Source organism: Volvox carteri, assembly GCF_000143455.1.
Source record: "Volvox carteri f. nagariensis unplaced genomic scaffold VOLCAscaffold_55, whole genome shotgun sequence".
In the NCBI taxonomy this organism is placed as follows: domain Eukaryota; kingdom Viridiplantae; phylum Chlorophyta; class Chlorophyceae; order Chlamydomonadales; family Volvocaceae; genus Volvox; species Volvox carteri.
Window position 1 is genome coordinate 388,045 of NW_003307598.1, and position 15,989 is coordinate 404,033.

The window sequence follows — 15,989 nt, forward strand, 5'->3', positions numbered from 1 at the left end:
CTACTCACCTACTTGTACGAAACGCCGTATTCGCACAGTTCGCATTTTCGCAAGTTTCCTTGACGTAAATAGATTTCCGATTAATTTCTGGTGAGTGTGGTGGACGAGCCCAACAGCGGCAGGCACGGTGAGCTTGTTGCCGTACCTCCTGGTTGCCTCTCTCACCCTTCCCACCCACCCGCCCGCCAAACGAGAACGAGAAAATCTAGTGATGAACTCACAAACAAGTTGTTTGTAGGCTACAGTCCGACTGTGTTAAAACAACATATCCAACAAGCGAGGCCCCCCCATAAGCGCCCTGGGACGGGGGCGGTGCGATGTTGTGTCGAGGACAAGCAGCTCGGCGTTACCGGGTGTTGAACAGTTGGCGCAGTTCTCCTACAATACACGCCTGCCTGCTGTATCGATGTAAATTGCTGGATCGATAAAACAAAACAACTCGTCTACGTGTTTTATTAGGTCACCATGCGCACACATGTTGCGCCCGCATAGAGCCTCGCTCCCTCCGTAACGCCTGAACAAGGGACATTCCTCTCGCGCTCTTACTTGCCTACAACATCATCAACAACATCAACAACAGCAACAACAACAACACTCAAGCGCACGTTCAGATCGCAAGTGGCAATGGAGGTCACACCACCGGCAGCGGTTGACATCATTCATCATTCCTAGGGGGGTTCTTGACCAATGGGGAACCACCACCATCACCATTAACATCACCATTAACATCACCATTAACATCACCATTAACATCATCAGCACCATCAGCACCACTATCATCATAACAACGAGCTATGTGCTTCAGCCAAGTCCACTCTGTTATTCCCTGTCAGATCGACGACGGTAGACGACCACCTCCCATGTTCCAATCGCCACCTCCTCGCGCACGTCCTCCTCGAGTCGAGCCCCCCAGCCGCCCGCTAAGTCACACATCAACACGCATACAAACTGTCACATACACACACACAAACCGAGACACACACATACACACATCGCGGGACGGCCGGCGAGTCATCGTGGTGGATTCTTCCCCCTTCACTACCTCAGTGCCTCTTCCACTGCCCCTCTGCATATCACTTGTATGGGCAACTACTCGGCCTTACTAATGGACCATACATACCCGACCATACACGACCGCCTCCTCGAAGACACATGAACAAGCTTGTCTTATAACACCGTTTACTTCTTCTCTTCGAACATACTTTTCCCACATTTCCATTTCATCATCTTCATCCCCACTTCGATGCGTACCTGTGTACGGGTTGAATTCTATTCACACAGCACTGCCTTTCAACTAGAGTCGTACAATCGTACAAACAGATATCCCCCTTGACGCCAACTTATAGTTGCATGCCGCACACATACAACCTCTCCATACAAACATGCGTATAGATACGTACATGCAAACATAAATACATACATATGCGTGAACACTCAGCTGCACAAGGCATAACCTCTGTATCATTCCCGTTTCGGACGAAGCTCCCGCGATGCCGCCACTGGCGGCGGCGGCGCAGCCGCCGTCGAAGCGGCTACATTAGCTGCAGCGGCGGCGGCGGCGGCGGCTGCATTGCCGTACCTCCGGCGGTACACCCCCACCAGCAGGTAGGCGTGGCAGCCGACGCTGGCCGTTACGGAGAGACACGCCAAGGCGGCGGCACGTACGACAGCCCAGCGGAAGCCGAAGGTACCTCCCAGCTTGGTCCACGTGGCCATGTGCACGGGCATGCGGACGAGGGCGACGAGGAGTGCCGGGGTGGGCCGGACCTGCCACGGCGGTTTTCCGTACAATCATATTATCCAAATCATATTACTCAAATCATATTAATTTGGGACAACCGCGCATTCGTGCGGAACTTGTAGATTTGGGATCATTTTGGGAGGCGCGCCGGGCCGCATGGGGGTGGGGGTAAATCGTATGAGAGAAAGTGGGAAGTGGGAAGACACATGCACACGCACACGCACACATACACATGCACCCACCATCGATGCCGCAATGTGCACGATGCCATCCACGATAAAAGCCGCTGCACTCAGCTGATAGCTCCGAAACCCCGCTGCAGCCGGAACGCCGCCCCAAGCAATCAGGCAGCCCGCCAGGCTGGACATGAGCAGCTGCGGCAGCTGCAGCGCCGACAGCAGCCGCACCCAGGCGACATGGCTGAGGAAGGGTCGGCTAAGTGCGGCCGCACAACTGGGGCAGCAAGCCACCGCAGGTGGCAGCAAGGAGTGCAGCTGCAGCAACAGCATCAGGTAGTGGTGGCGGCCGTGGGTGCCGTTGGTAGCGGCGGCAGTAGCGGTAGCGGCGGTCTCCAGCCAGAAGGTCCGCACGGCCAGGATGAGGAACCAGATCGTCGTGAAGATGTTGCTGCGGACGGAGGAGAGGTGGCGAGGTGGGAGGAGCGGAACATGAAGGAGCGGCTCCCGGGGGGAAGGGGAGACGAACCCCGAGCGAGCGAGTGAGTTCAGGGAACGATGGGGCTAAAGGTGGGGTTAGGTGAAGAGACTCTGAAGGGGACTTCGGTATTATATGGTGAGGGAGAGGGGATCATGGGGGGGGTGGCCCGAGGGGTGTGTGCTCCTCTGTGCGAGGACAAATCCGGAAGGAATGGAACAACGAATAAAAACGATGGGAAGGAAAAGAAGGATAAGGCGGATCTTCGAAGGTTTCGGAGGCCATGAGTGGAGCCCAATTACTTTTTTCTTTAATCAATTTTCCTATTCAACAAATAATATAATAGTCTGTTTTCGTTCGTTTAAAAGGAAGGAAAGGTACGGATTCTCATTCCTTTTATTTAACTAACGCCCTGGGTTACCTTCATAAAACCATCGCTCTTTGCTCTTACATTGCATACACCATCTGCGCGGTGTACTCGACCACGAATGCACGATAGCCAGCCGCCACAAGGCACGAGTACTCTGATCGAACAGCGCGGCCCCAGTCCAAAGCGACCCGTAGGACTCCCTTCACACCGGCTGCCGCCGTATCCTCCTGTACGGCCCGTACGGCCCACGTAACGCGCCGGCGAAACCCCACCGCCGACCCACATCGACACCTCGCCGCCGCCGCCGCCGCCGCCTCTCCCCGGGCTGCGTCGGAAATTAGCTGAAGGAAAGACGATAACGGTGCAGGCTGCTGCTCAGGTTCTGGCAGCTGCTGCTTCTTCTTCTTCTTGGACTTCGTGAACCACTTGTTGGACGCGACCCGTGGGTCGTTCCTCCCAACGCCACCACATTTGGACGGCGATTTACTAAAAGTGGATGTAAGCGTTTGAGCGGCTGTAGCTGTAGCCGTACATGTTACTGTGGCTACCGCCGCGACCGTAGTGGTTGGCGTTATCATGTCGGTGCCGGTGGCTGTAGCTGTGGTGGCTGTAGCTGTGGTGGCTGTAGCTGTGGTGGCTGTAGCTGTGGTGGTGGCGGTGGTGGTGGCGATGATTTCGTCCGCCTGGAGCTCGAAGATGGCAGTGGAACTACTGCTGCTGCTGCTGCTGCCGCTGCTGCTGCTGCTGCACTCAACGACGGCGGTGACCACCATCTCTGTCGGCGACAGCGGCTGCGGCTGCGCCGTACATGCCTCATACTGCCCGGCAGGTACGACATGCGCCAAGGACGCCGTTGAACAGGTTGACACGTACGACGATGACGAGGATGCGGAGGAGGAAGGCGAGGGCGAGCGGGAGGAGGCGGCGGGGGAAACGGAGGAAATCGTTCCCAGGCCTGCCGGGTGTACTTGCCCGGCGGCGGCCGCAGCTGTGACGGCCACGGGGCCGTACGACGCCGCTGCCGTAGGACCTGATGCTGCGGAAGCTGGGGCGGCTCCGCCGGCAGGTAACTGGGAGATGGTACTACTGGTGCCTGCTAACGAACGAGTCTGTCGCTCCTCCCGCTGATGCGATTGTTGTAGCGTTAGAGTTCCAGGCATATAACCCAGGGGCGCAGAGGCCCCCGGCGTCGCCGCGGGCATGTCGTGTACCGCATGCCGTACGCCGCCGCCGCCGCCGACGGCGGCGGCGGCAGCGGCGGTGAACACCTGCCTAGCCGCGAGCCCGGCAGCCTTGCGGTTATCAGCACAGCGGACATCGTCGTACAGCTCGTCGTCATGTGGAGAGGGTACGGGGCCGCCGCCGCCGCCGCCGCCGCCACGGCGTTGCTGTTCTTGGTTGACGAGCTCATAATAGTCGCCGTAGGACTGGCCACGGTGCGGGAGTTGTGGGAAGTGCTGCTGGTCGGCAAGTTGTTGCGGCTGGTACTGGTACTGGTGCTGGTGCTGGTACACCCGCTGTTGGGCGGCCCTGCGCACCTCCTCGATGGCCGCAGAGCTCACCCCCAGGGCCGCCAGACTAGTCTGCAGGCGCCGCATGGCACAGCCCCAGCCCGACAAGCAGCTGTCCATCCAAGCGAGCATGTGCAGTCCCAGCTCCGAAACCCGATCCCGCATAACAGCAAACGGTGCCGACGCGCCTTCGTATATAAAGCTATCGTACACGTCGTACGCAGCCAGCGCTCCCCCTGCGGTGGGACGCAGCATGCAATTTGTATGCAAGAGGAAGCAAGCAAAGTCCAGCAGCAAGTCCTCAAGCTCCAGGGGGGGCCCCCGCCAGTCTTCCACGGCGGCCTGTAACTCCGCCGCTAGCGCGGCGTCGTCCGCCAACAGCAGTGGCAATGCCGACCCGTGGGTCTCCCCCGCCCAGCGAACCTCCACCATTAGCACTCCAGGTTCATCCGGTAGCGCCGCCAGCGGCAGCGCCACAGTGCACATTAACACGTCACGCAATGGAAGGCTGACGCCGGCGGGAGCTCCCACCGACACGCAACTGGTCACCGTCCCGGGAATGAAGGCGCCGTGGCTACGGACGAGCAGCTCCGGAACCCTATCGCCCGGACACGCTACGAGTAGCACCAACTCGACGATTGTTGTGGCGCTGCTGGCGGCGGCAGCGGCGGCGGCGGCAGCGGACCGTGTCTGCAGTACACGTGGTGACACGGAGAGCAGCTGTGGCGGCAAGGGGACAGCGGCTACAGCCGTTGCTGCATTCATGCCTTGTACGACTGGGGCCGATGGGTCCATTGTGATACTGTCGCTGCCATTTGCCTCCCACGTAGGTGGCGGCGGCGCTGCCGCCGCGGCGGCGGCGCCGCCACCATTCCTCGTCAGCACGTCATCTGACTCGCGACAGAGGTCCGTCAAGCTTCCAGAATGCTCCACGGACAGTCCATCCTGTCGAAGATGGAGCGCTCGGATGAGCTCTCCCACATCCACCGCCTTGCCGCCACCGAGGCCGTAACCGCCACCAGCAGCACCGTTGCCACTGTCGTACATTTGAGGCACTGGTGGCGGCGGCGGCGCTGCCGCCAGCGCCGCCGCCGATAACAGTTTCACATGGTGCGGATTGCTGCCGCTGCCGTTATTGTCGTCGCCACCGCCGCTAGCTTCCACCGCGAGGGCTGCTTGCTGACCGCCGCCGCCGCCGCCGCCGGGCCCATGCTGCCCCTGCGGCGGCGGATGTGCACCACTCTCGGCCCGGCCAGGCACGTGGATCTCGGCCCAGCCGCTGCGCTGAGTACGGCGTGAGACGTCGCCAGCGCCGGCGGCGGCGGCAGCGTCGCCGCCAGGCCTCGCATTCCAGCTTCGCGCGTCGACCACCTGCCAGAGGAGAAGAAACATAAACAAAAAAATATTGGACAAGAAAAAATATAGACTTAAATCAGGTAAAATTTTAAAAAATTGACAATGACATAAAAAATTAAATAAAATGTTTTATTGTGACATTTTTTATGTATTTGACAAAACAATAAAAAGGGGAGCCAGCAGCAATGAGAACCCCAAGACGCGTGCAGGCAGAGGATTAATCACTAACACCAGCCTCGGCCCAGTCTTAGCTCAGCTCAGCTCAGCTCAGCTCAGACCTGTCCTTCCAAACTCACCAGCTCAATGCAGCCCGCCCTCAGGTACACGCCCTCCAGCTCAAGGTCTGCTGCCGCCAACACCGCGGCAATCCGCTGTTGATAGCCGGCCGGCACATCCGCCAAATGTACCCCGCGGATCTTCACCGTTGTACTCAAAAGCCTCGTACGACCCACATAGCCGCGTAGCGGCCGGGCGGCGGCGGCAGCCGCCAAGGTAGTGCCCGTAAAGGCGGCTGGCGCCGCCAGCGTCGCCGTCGTACCAAGCAGCTGCGCCGCGGCGGCAGAACAGCCGCCGGCGGCTGCCGCAACCGTTGTACGATGAAAAGCCATGTACGACTCTGGCTTCGCCAAGTTGCTGAGCCGGTCGCTGCCGGCAGCCGGCCTTGGCTCCGCTGGCGCCACCTCGGCATCAACTGTACGGCAAATCTGTCGTTCCGCATTCGGCGAGACGGCCGCTGTTGCTGGCTGCAGCAAAACCGGGCCGCTGTGCTGTTGCGGCGGTGGCACTGGACCGGGGTCAGCGTCAGCAGTGGCGCAAGCCCCGGGCGCTTCCTGTGGGAGCTGTCCCGCTCCGAAACCACCACCATCCCCACCATTGTCCAACGATGAGGATACGGCCGAAGCCAAAGGCGAGGTCATGGCCATGGGCGCAGCAACAGATGCCGTCGGCGCAGCAGATATAACCGTTATCGTACGGCCTTGTGTGCTGCCGCTTCCGCTGCCGTACGACGCCGCCGTCGTGGCGGCCGCGGCGGTGACAGCAGCGGAGTGTTCGCAACCCGACAACCCCCGCACCGCCCCCGAGCCAGCTCCTTGGCAATTGGTCGTAGCTGTACTGCCGCTCCGCGACGTCAGCGGAGGTAGCGCCGCCGCTGTCGCTGCCGCAGCTTGCCGCTGCCGTACGCTGACGGTACCTCCCGTTGAAGGTGCTGCTACTGCTGGCGCTGCCGCCGCAGTCGAAAATGAAGGAAAGCCGTTTGCCGCCGCAGCCTTCATGTCGGCCCTGGTCTCGTCGTCCTTCCGCCGCCGCCGCCGCTGCCGCGGCGGCGGCGGCAGTGCATCACGTGGGGTGTAGACGTGAGGATGATGCCCCAGTAGCAGCATCCACACGAACTGAACCCCGTACTTGTTATACAAGGGACGAATGAACCATTCAATAATAAGGAGCACCGCCGTACTTGCCAGCTGCCGTACAACGACGTACGGCAGCTTGAAGTCCACGTCCACTGCCCACGCGAATTGGTGCGCAAGCCAGACGGAACACATCAGCGCGGCGACGCCGTATACCACCTCGCCCCCGAAACCCAGCTGCCGTAAATACCGCACGATCCCAAAGTACGGCAGATGCCAGGATGGGATGTACGACAGCAACCAGGGGTACATGGCAATAGGACCAGTTCAGCAGGAGAAGGGCCAGAGACAGCAACATGCCAGGGGGAAGGGGCAATTTAGAAAGAGGGCTTCTAGGGTTTGTGAAGCGCGACCAGGGGCTTGGGGAAGAGAAATGGAAGGCACGGGCTACCCGAAGGTAAAACTACGACTACGCCAATGTAAGCCACCCTTTCCTCCTCCCTCTCCCCCCAACTCCCCACACGCACACAGCTGGGGCGTGGCACGATGGCAAGAGTGGGGACCGAGGGAACCGCCCACGATTGAAGCTGCTGCCAGGGCAAGAGAGTAGCAAACGTAAAAACTGACCGAAAGGCGTCCGTGGCGACTGTGACGACTGTGACCTCGGGATGACGAAGTGACGTTGATGTCGGAAATCCTACCTACCTAAGCCGCCAGAATGAAAAAAGCTGAATAGTATAGCCAATCCGTAAAGAAGTAGGTGTAGAAGAGTAGTCGTGAAGGCGGCGAGTAAAATAGTGCTGTCGTAAAGGTGGCCTAAAGTTGCTGGCCAGGAGAAAAGGCTGATTTGCTGATACTGAAAGGCTGTCGGTATGCAAGTGCTCCTCCCAACCCCCCAAGAAAACTAAAACGCGCGACCGACCCGACCGACCCGACTATTCTATTCCGGCTAGCCGACCGACGCCAACGCGATATACCAAAGCAGCTCGAACCACCCTTTGGACTCACCTGGCCAGGCCGCAGAAGTAGTGGCAAAAGGCACATGCAAAAACAAAAGGGTAGCAAAGAGGTGAGCCGGGTGCGATAAAGGACAAGGAGACATGCGAAGGGGGAGCTGGCGACTAAGAAGATGCGCCCCCGGGAGGAGGGCAGTCGAACTTCATGGCCGTGTCAGGTCCGGATACGACCTGGACGAGCAGATACGTGGACGGTGATCCCAAATCATCCCGTGTAAGAAACCCCTACCCCATCTACCTCCCCTTCCCTCCTCCTCCCCTCCCCCTCCCCTCCTCCCCCTCCCCCTCCTCCCCCCCTTCCTCCCCTCCCCTCCTCCTAACCCTTTTCACGGTCCTCATCCTGCACTCCTCACCTCACAGTCCCAGCCCGCGGCGGGACCCCTACAGCAGCCGGAGCGCTGCACGTGTATCGGCAGATGGACACACTTGCTGTTTCCTGCGTCATGTAACTACCCCTCCCCTCCACCCACAGTCCGCAGTTGTTCCCCCCCCCCACACACACACAATTTCCTTTCCGTACACCCCCACCCCTTCCTTTCCGTACATCGCCACGCCTTCTTTTCCGTACCTGGAAGAAGCCCACGGAGAAGATGTCCATAATGGGAGCCATCTTTAGGTACCTGTTTAGCAGTAGCAGCAGCAGTAGCAGCAGCAGCAGTAGCAGGTAGCAGCACAGCGGTGCAAGCAAGAGCGAAAAAGAGCTCGTGGAAGAAAGAAGACATTTATATGTGGGGAAAAAACGAAGGGGGGACGTGGGGAAGTGTTCAAGCAGGTAAAGGATGAATGACCTAGCTTGTCGTGGGAGCTTGATACGGCAGTGGGAGAACCACGTATGTATCTATATATGTATGTATGCATGTATGTATGCAGGCAGGCAAGAAGGGTACGCAGGTTTCGGAGCTTTTGTGGATGTTCGAGTCCGGACCACTACCGGAAGGCTCCAGCACCAGTACGGCAGTTCCTCTGCTGCTGCTGCTGCTGTTTCAGTGGCTGGCTCAAAACGATGAGTGAGCACGACAGGTAAGTAACCAAGCCCCCGCCGTTCATCCTCCAAGTCACACAGGACATAACATAAATGGCTCCTGCGTGTCTGGCCGCAGCGCGAATCCCGCTTGCACCGGCCTGGGCGCTAGGGCCGGATGTCGAGCATTCGGACTGGGCTGCGCCTTGATAGCAGTTGAACAATGCTGCGGAGCTGGACTGATGGGTTGCGGTGAACGGGGCAGAGCTTCGTCGCAGCCATGGCCGGATTGGGGATGGTCAGGAGGACGTTACGAAACTGCGGCCTTGCCAGTGCACTTGCTACTCACGCGCACCTCCACATGTTGAAAAGAAGGTTCTGAGCGCGATGCGCTATCGTCAAGGTTCGTTTGCGTGTTTTGTGACTATATCCTGGCTGAATGCCTAGTCCCTGCACGTACCAGAGTGCGTTGTGCGAAGGCTTCACTGGGCTGGTTGCCGAAAGCGACGACGCCACGAAGAAGAGGGAAACTAGAAGCCGCTGGATAGCGTTGAGGAAGGCTGAAAGGTGACGGCGGTAGAGGCTAGGTGGGACGAGGGCGCACGCGGCCACGCGTGTCAGAAGAAATCCATGTACGAGGCTCGCCCAATAGTCCTTTTTATCCAATAGGAAAAATATCGGGTATACTTGGAAAGCATGTCGCAAGAGGTACAAAGCCCGGAAGCCACTGTTGCTATTACACGGAAAGTCCTTGACAAAGGGATGGTCTACAGGAAGGGTATTTTCTTCCAAATTTCCTTCACAATATGCCCGAGATAACATATTCAGACCGAGCAGGCCAAGGACAACCATAAGCGACAGCTTCAGCAACTCAGGCCTATGGCTCAAGTAAGCGCTGAGGATGAGTAGAAAGTTAGCCATGGCACACTACATATGCAAGGTTTGCGAAGCTACATCAACTTGCGTTTGCCTGTCAGGAAATCAGTGATTTCAATCAAGGTTCCACAGTGGAAAAAAAACGTCGATCATAATATGCTAAGGCTCCATCTGTGTCACGTAATGCGATAATGGAGTCTTTGTCGTCTTGGGCTCCTGTCATTCCAGAGGCCGTACGAAGCGGTTGCGAAATGCCGGGTCCCTGTGCTCCGTGATGCATCTACTAGATACTTTCTTTCTCAGGATCGACTTTATGCATCCTCCTTCTCTCCATATGACTACGGAGGGCGTCTGCGGCGTCCTTTCTCAAGTAAAATCAATCGTGCTGACTAAAATAATCGGCTATACCATGCATGAAAAGCAGGACTGTATGTTTAATAGCATAGGAGCACAGTTTACACGGATGTGCATGTACAAGCCCGCTAGTCCAAAGTTATGCTGACTGCGGCTCCTCCGCCCTTCGGCACCCCCCTCCACGTTCTCGTCAAAAGGCTCCGACACCACGTTCTTCCTTCCTAAACAGTGCTAGATTCACATCTTCCCTTTTTTTCAGTAATTCGGAATTGAATCGTCGAAGTCCGTCATACACCGACACTGGACAGCTGGCCATCATTAGCCGCATACAAGATAGCAGTTTCCGTATCAAGATTTACAAGTTTTGCGCGAATGCGGGGGCCATATATATATATGGCAAGCACTGTTCAGCGGACCCAACTGCCGGGCGCTGGCCCTGGCACACGCATTGTGCGCCATGTGGTACCCCTCGCCCTACTACGACCCCTTCACACATGGTGCGGATCGCCACGTCATGGATATGACCCTCGAAGAGGCCCAACAGCATGGTCGTGCACCTCCACCCGTGGACAAGTCCTGCCCGCCTGCAGCGTACGACTTTGGCAGGCTTGCTGGCTGCACAGGTGGCGGACTCCCGCCACCTCCCCGGCACGCCGCCTGCCGCACGCACCATGTGTCAGTCATCCGCAGCACCCTCACTCACACACACACAACGACACATGCAAGCGACACGGCTGCCGCGGCACAGACGACAGCTGTGGCATGGCATTCCCGTGTGTCCTGCACAGCACTTTCCAATGGATTGGCACCGGCGGCCTCTTCCTGCTGCCACGCTTGGGCCCAAACATCGTACCACACATGCCAGCTGTGGTGCTGGTGTTTGGCTGCAACCAGCTGTTCACTCTGGTGTGTGAGGTGGACCGCGTGTACACAGCAGAGGCAGCAGCACACCCTGAAGAAGAGCGTGCTGACTGCGTGCTGCTGCAGCCTGCTGCTGACCGTGCTCGCGACTCCACTTACTACAGTACCAAGTATACTGGGAAGAGCATCAACGACAGTCAGGCTCAGCTGACATGCAACACTCTCACCCGGGTGCAGGACTTCCTGCTGGCTGGAGGGGCGCCGAATCCGGGTACCAGTGGGCCCACCGCCTTTGGCAACATGTGCACCACTGTACACTGCATGACTGCTGCCATCATGGTGCCCCCACAGCATGTAGGTCTGTACGGCATTGGTCACTGTGTAGCCTTCATGCTCTTCAGCCTCCACCAGCACCACCGCTGTGGTTGCTGCATCAGGACATTGGTTGGCGCCTGCAGATAGAGCTGTGAATGCGTCTACCTGCAGGTATGCGCTCTCGAACATGGCCTCGAAGGTGGAGTGGCCGTCCAGCTTCATGGCCACAAGCGCCATGCCAGCCGTGATGGCAGCAGTCATGCAGTGTACAGTGGCGCACATGTTGCCAAAGGCGGTGGGCCCACTGGTACCCGGATTCGGCACCCCACCAGCCAGCAGGAAGTCCTGCACCCGGGTGAGAGTGTTGCATGTCAGCTGAGCCTGACTGTCGTTGATGCTCTTCCCAGTATACTTGGTACTGTAGTAAGCAGAGTCGCGAGCACGGTCAGCAGCAGGCTGCAGCAGCACGCAGTCAGCACGCTCATCTTCAGGGTGGGCCAGTTGTGCCGCTGCCTCTGCTGTGTACACGCGGTCCACCTCACATGCCAGAGTGAACAGCTGGTTGCAGCCAAACGCCAGCACCACAGCTGGCATGTGTGGTACGATGTTTGGGCCCAAGCATGGCAGCAGGAAGAGGCCGCCGGTGCCAATCCATTGGAAAGTGCTGTGCAGGACACACGGGAATGCCATGCCACAGCTGTCGTCTGTGCCGCGGCAGCCGTGTCACTTGCATGTGTCGTTGTGTGTGTGAGTGAGGGTGCTGCGGATGACTGACGTGTGGTGCATGCAGCAGGCGGTGTGCTGGGGAGGTGGCGGGAGTCCACCACCTGTGCAGCCGGCGAGTCTGCCAAAGTTGTACACCGCAGGCGGGCAGGACTTGTCCACGGGTGGAGGTGCACGACCATGCTGTTGGGCCTCTTCGAGGGTCATATCCATGATGTGGCAATCCGCACCATGTGTGGAGGGGTCGTAGTAGGGCGAGGGGTACCACATGGCGCACAATGCGTGTGCCAGGGCCAGCACCCGGCAGTTGGGTCCGCTGAACAGTGCTTGCAGTCGCTCGACTGTGAATGTGGCCACATGCGCAACACCGTGGATGTGCAGGGCGAGGCGACCACTCTGCTCCACCTTGACCGCCACCTCAAACGTGAGCCCGCAGAAGCAGTGCGGGTTGGTCTGCTGCATGGCGCCCGGCATGAAGCCGAAGAGCTCCTCCACCAGGACCTCCTTGGTGGCCACCAGCAGGGCGGTGCAGCTGTGCGGGTCGTCCTTCACATGGCGCCACTTCTCCACTGTGCTTGGAATGTGTTGTGGTCGTCCATCGTCGCCAAAGTCCAACACCTGCCCGGATGCCATGACTGCACAGGCCGCATGCATGTCTGCTGGGTTCACGGTGAAGAACAACGGGGGCCAGCCAATGGTGAGGGCGGCTGCACACATTTTGGCTTGGGCACCGTTGTAATACGTGTCTGTGAGGTCGAGGCGCAGAGTACTGAGGCGGGCCCCCTCCACCAGCGCCTTAACCAGCGGCGACTGCTGCATGAGCAGCTGCCGTCGCTGCGAGTGCCGATACGGCAGCACCAGTATGGTGCCCATGGCACGGATGACATCATGTGGCACATGCGCCGCTGGCTCGCCGAGATGCGGCCGCATGTTCATGGTAATGCCCACCTGCACCATGCTCTCGTGGTGCACGCGGATGTCGTACATGCGTGCCAGCAGCATGAGGTTGCCGCCAAATTGCGTCCACGGCACATGGTGCAGCAGGTGGCGGCAATACGCCGGGAGATCCCGGGATCGAAAATCAGGGTCGAAAATCCTATCAGGGTCGAAAATCCTTCCGATGGTGAAGGTATTGGCCCCCTAGTTGATGGACGGTGGTGACTTGGGATAAAGTTAACCTGCGAGCCGACCAGAAATGGAGTTGGGCCGCTGTCGACCCGGCAGATTCCGTTGGATGCTGGTGGTGGGTACGGAACCTGAGCGATCCACTGAGAAGTTGACTAGGGTGACTGGATGAGGGTGCCCGGAAATACCGGGGAAGGCAGGGTTTCGCAGGGTAGCTGCCACGGGCGAAGATACACCCCCCTGTTTCACACATCATATTGAAACTTAATTCCGTCGTACTAACTAAAAATCTGAGGCGGTTTGGGTTTGGTCCTGAACCCTCATCCAGTCACCCGACATCTGTAGAGATATGTCAGCAATCGCCACAAATCCAGCATGCGAAACTTTGTTCCTCAACCAGACCACCTCAGGAGAAGGCCACATATATATTCTCATTCTGCCGAAGTTGGGGACTGCCGAGAAATTGATCCTGCAGAACTTTAATTGGCTAAAGGCAGTGGTGTCACCAGACCAGACCAATATCAATCTCCATATCCGCCAAGGGCCAATAATAACCCTTTTTGCATTCACCACCGCCAGCCAGCAGCAAGTCCTCAAGCAAAGTCCATCCATACCACCCATTTCCCCCAGCGGGCTCTCGTTCCTGGCTTGGGTTCTGTTCTTCTCCTTCCCCCTTCTAGCTAAGGACCCTGCTGCCCTCCCTGGACCTGCCAGGCCTCCTCCTCCCGCCATCTTGCAGAGACTCTACAGATAGTAGTCATGCTCTCCAACATTTACACGGAGGATCGGAACGCATGGATCCGGAACCAGGACCTGCATTGGAGACTGGGACACATGGTTGGCAATGCGGTTGGGCAGTTTACGTTGGTGGTTTACGGTTGGAAGCTTACGCACTAGTTGATTGTGTTTAGTTATATGGCTTTAGGTGGAGAATTGAGGAAATTTTCATCGTGAAGTCAAACAAGTTACCGACTTGAAGAGAAGTCTCGTGTGTATCGGGAGTGCGAAGGTGAAGCGCGGCCGTGTGCTCACCGACTGGGGAATAACGGACGCCTCAAATGCTTGCTGAAGCCTTGAGCTAGTGACGTTGGCATGGCTTGCGGAGTCCATTATGGAAAAGGCCCCAGCGCGTGCTGCAAGCACTAGTACACGTTAATGATCAAAGGAACATGTAGGATTCCTGCCCTTGCAAATTTTTACATCATCTTGGAAAAGTTTGCTTTTCCTATCCGTATGGCTTTGCTTTGACGCCTCCAAAACTCGACATGAGCAAGGCAACTCTTAAGACGAGTTAAAGGAAAACCCGCTGTATTTACAAAACAAAAAAATATAACTGACGTTCCTGCTCGCGCCCCTTTTACAGCAGGCAACACATCGAAAAGCCGTATTTAATACGTGCGCGGCGCAGAGCACTTATCCTGCTCTCGCGGCGAACAGCCACGCACACCTTGTCCCGCCGTCACAGTTTCAGCTCGCCCGCCAACCAATAATCCCTAATCCAGCTGGAAACAATGACAACAGTGTTACTCTTAATTAGCTGTTAGATTCATAAAGTTCATCTACTCCTAGTCGTCTTGCTTCTTCCTCCTTTTGCTGCTTCTACTGCCGCTACCGGGCTGCCGGCCGAGGTGCATGCGCAAAGGCACCCCTGCGGAAGCCGATGCGCTTATGTGTGTAGTCGATGGCCCACTCCAGCCTGGCCAGCAGGTCGCCGCACAGGATTCCGTGACTGTATATGGAGATGTCGAGACCGCCCACGGCCGCGCACATGCAGCGAACCTGAACTCCACCGAAAAGCATTCAATTGCGGATGGCAAGAAACGGGGGAGATAATTGCTTTTATTGCTAAATCCGCGCACTTCCTCAAGAGACATTTCCTCAACAACCGAGACGTTTCCTCAAAAGCGCGAAAATAGGTCTACAAGCAACGGAAACGGTCATCTCAACATGTGCAATGCGCAGTAAGGCGCAGGAAAAAGGTCACATTTCGGCAAGTATTGCCTACGACCCCACACACGCGGTCTTGCAGTGCCCAAAACTTACGAGGCCGGGAAGGGTAGAGAAAGGAAGAAGGTTTTTCCCTAAAAACCCTAAACCCCTTCCTCACCCTGTTCCCCAACAAACTTCCCCCTCCCCAAAAAACACACACCTGTTCGAATCGCACTCCCGCCAGCTCCAGCCAAGGCAAGTCCAACACCTTCACGGGAGAAAGAGAAAGGAAGAGAAAAAGATTAAAAAAAGTGCCTTACAGGAATATGAGGGAGAAGAGACATGGAAAGAGGGGCTGGGGGGTTTTGATTCAAGAGGGAAGACACAAAGGTAAGAGCACAGACGCTCGAGAAGGAAGACGCGGAAAGCGAACGGCAGGAATACATTAATATTTATTCCTGTACGATGTACGAGCAAGCACGTACGGGAAAAAAGGGGAGGAAAGTGAATTTCCTTACATTCTTACCAAAAGCCGTATACATAGCGTTGTTCCTAACCTTAGAAGGAAAATCCTTCTCATATCATTTCTAATTAGAGGTAAATTAGAATATGAGAATGAGAATGAGAATTACTTTGCTATCTTTTCACCCAGCGCGAAGAATTAACTGAAAATTTGTGGGCATGGCGGCTCATGGTTATCCAGGCGTTTCCAATTTTTTATGCCGAAAGTCGATGGCGGGGGTCGTAACCCAGAAGGGTGTACCTCTTGGCCATATATACCCCCCTTAGAATGCAAAGCCAACCTTGCCAAGTGTTGTTATTTCCAGCCAGTTGCCAGACGGATACAA

At 57.1% G+C, this 15,989-nt stretch overlaps 2 protein-coding genes across 2 annotated transcripts; both read right to left on the reverse strand.

Annotated features, from left to right (window-relative positions):
* Positions 1 to 1,461: 1,461 nt before the first annotated feature.
* Positions 1,462 to 8,607, reverse strand: VOLCADRAFT_96783 (uncharacterized protein; the record flags this gene model as incomplete). The annotated part of the gene is made up of 8 exons (XM_002955844.1): positions 1,462 to 1,767; positions 1,984 to 2,124; positions 2,332 to 2,368; positions 2,847 to 3,408; positions 3,574 to 5,647; positions 5,929 to 7,218; positions 8,351 to 8,395; positions 8,566 to 8,607. The coding sequence occupies 8 exons, from the start codon at positions 8,605 to 8,607 to the stop codon at positions 1,462 to 1,464; spliced, it is 4,497 nt and encodes a 1,498-aa protein (XP_002955890.1).
* A 2,479-nt stretch (positions 8,608 to 11,086) lies between these two features.
* Positions 11,087 to 14,322, reverse strand: VOLCADRAFT_96784 (uncharacterized protein; the record flags this gene model as incomplete). The annotated part of the gene is made up of 4 exons (XM_002955845.1): positions 11,087 to 11,091; positions 11,277 to 12,068; positions 12,192 to 13,227; positions 14,245 to 14,322. 4 exons carry the CDS (start codon positions 14,320 to 14,322, stop codon positions 11,087 to 11,089), a joined length of 1,911 nt encoding a protein of 636 aa, XP_002955891.1.
* Between the last annotated feature and the right edge of the window lie 1,667 nt (positions 14,323 to 15,989).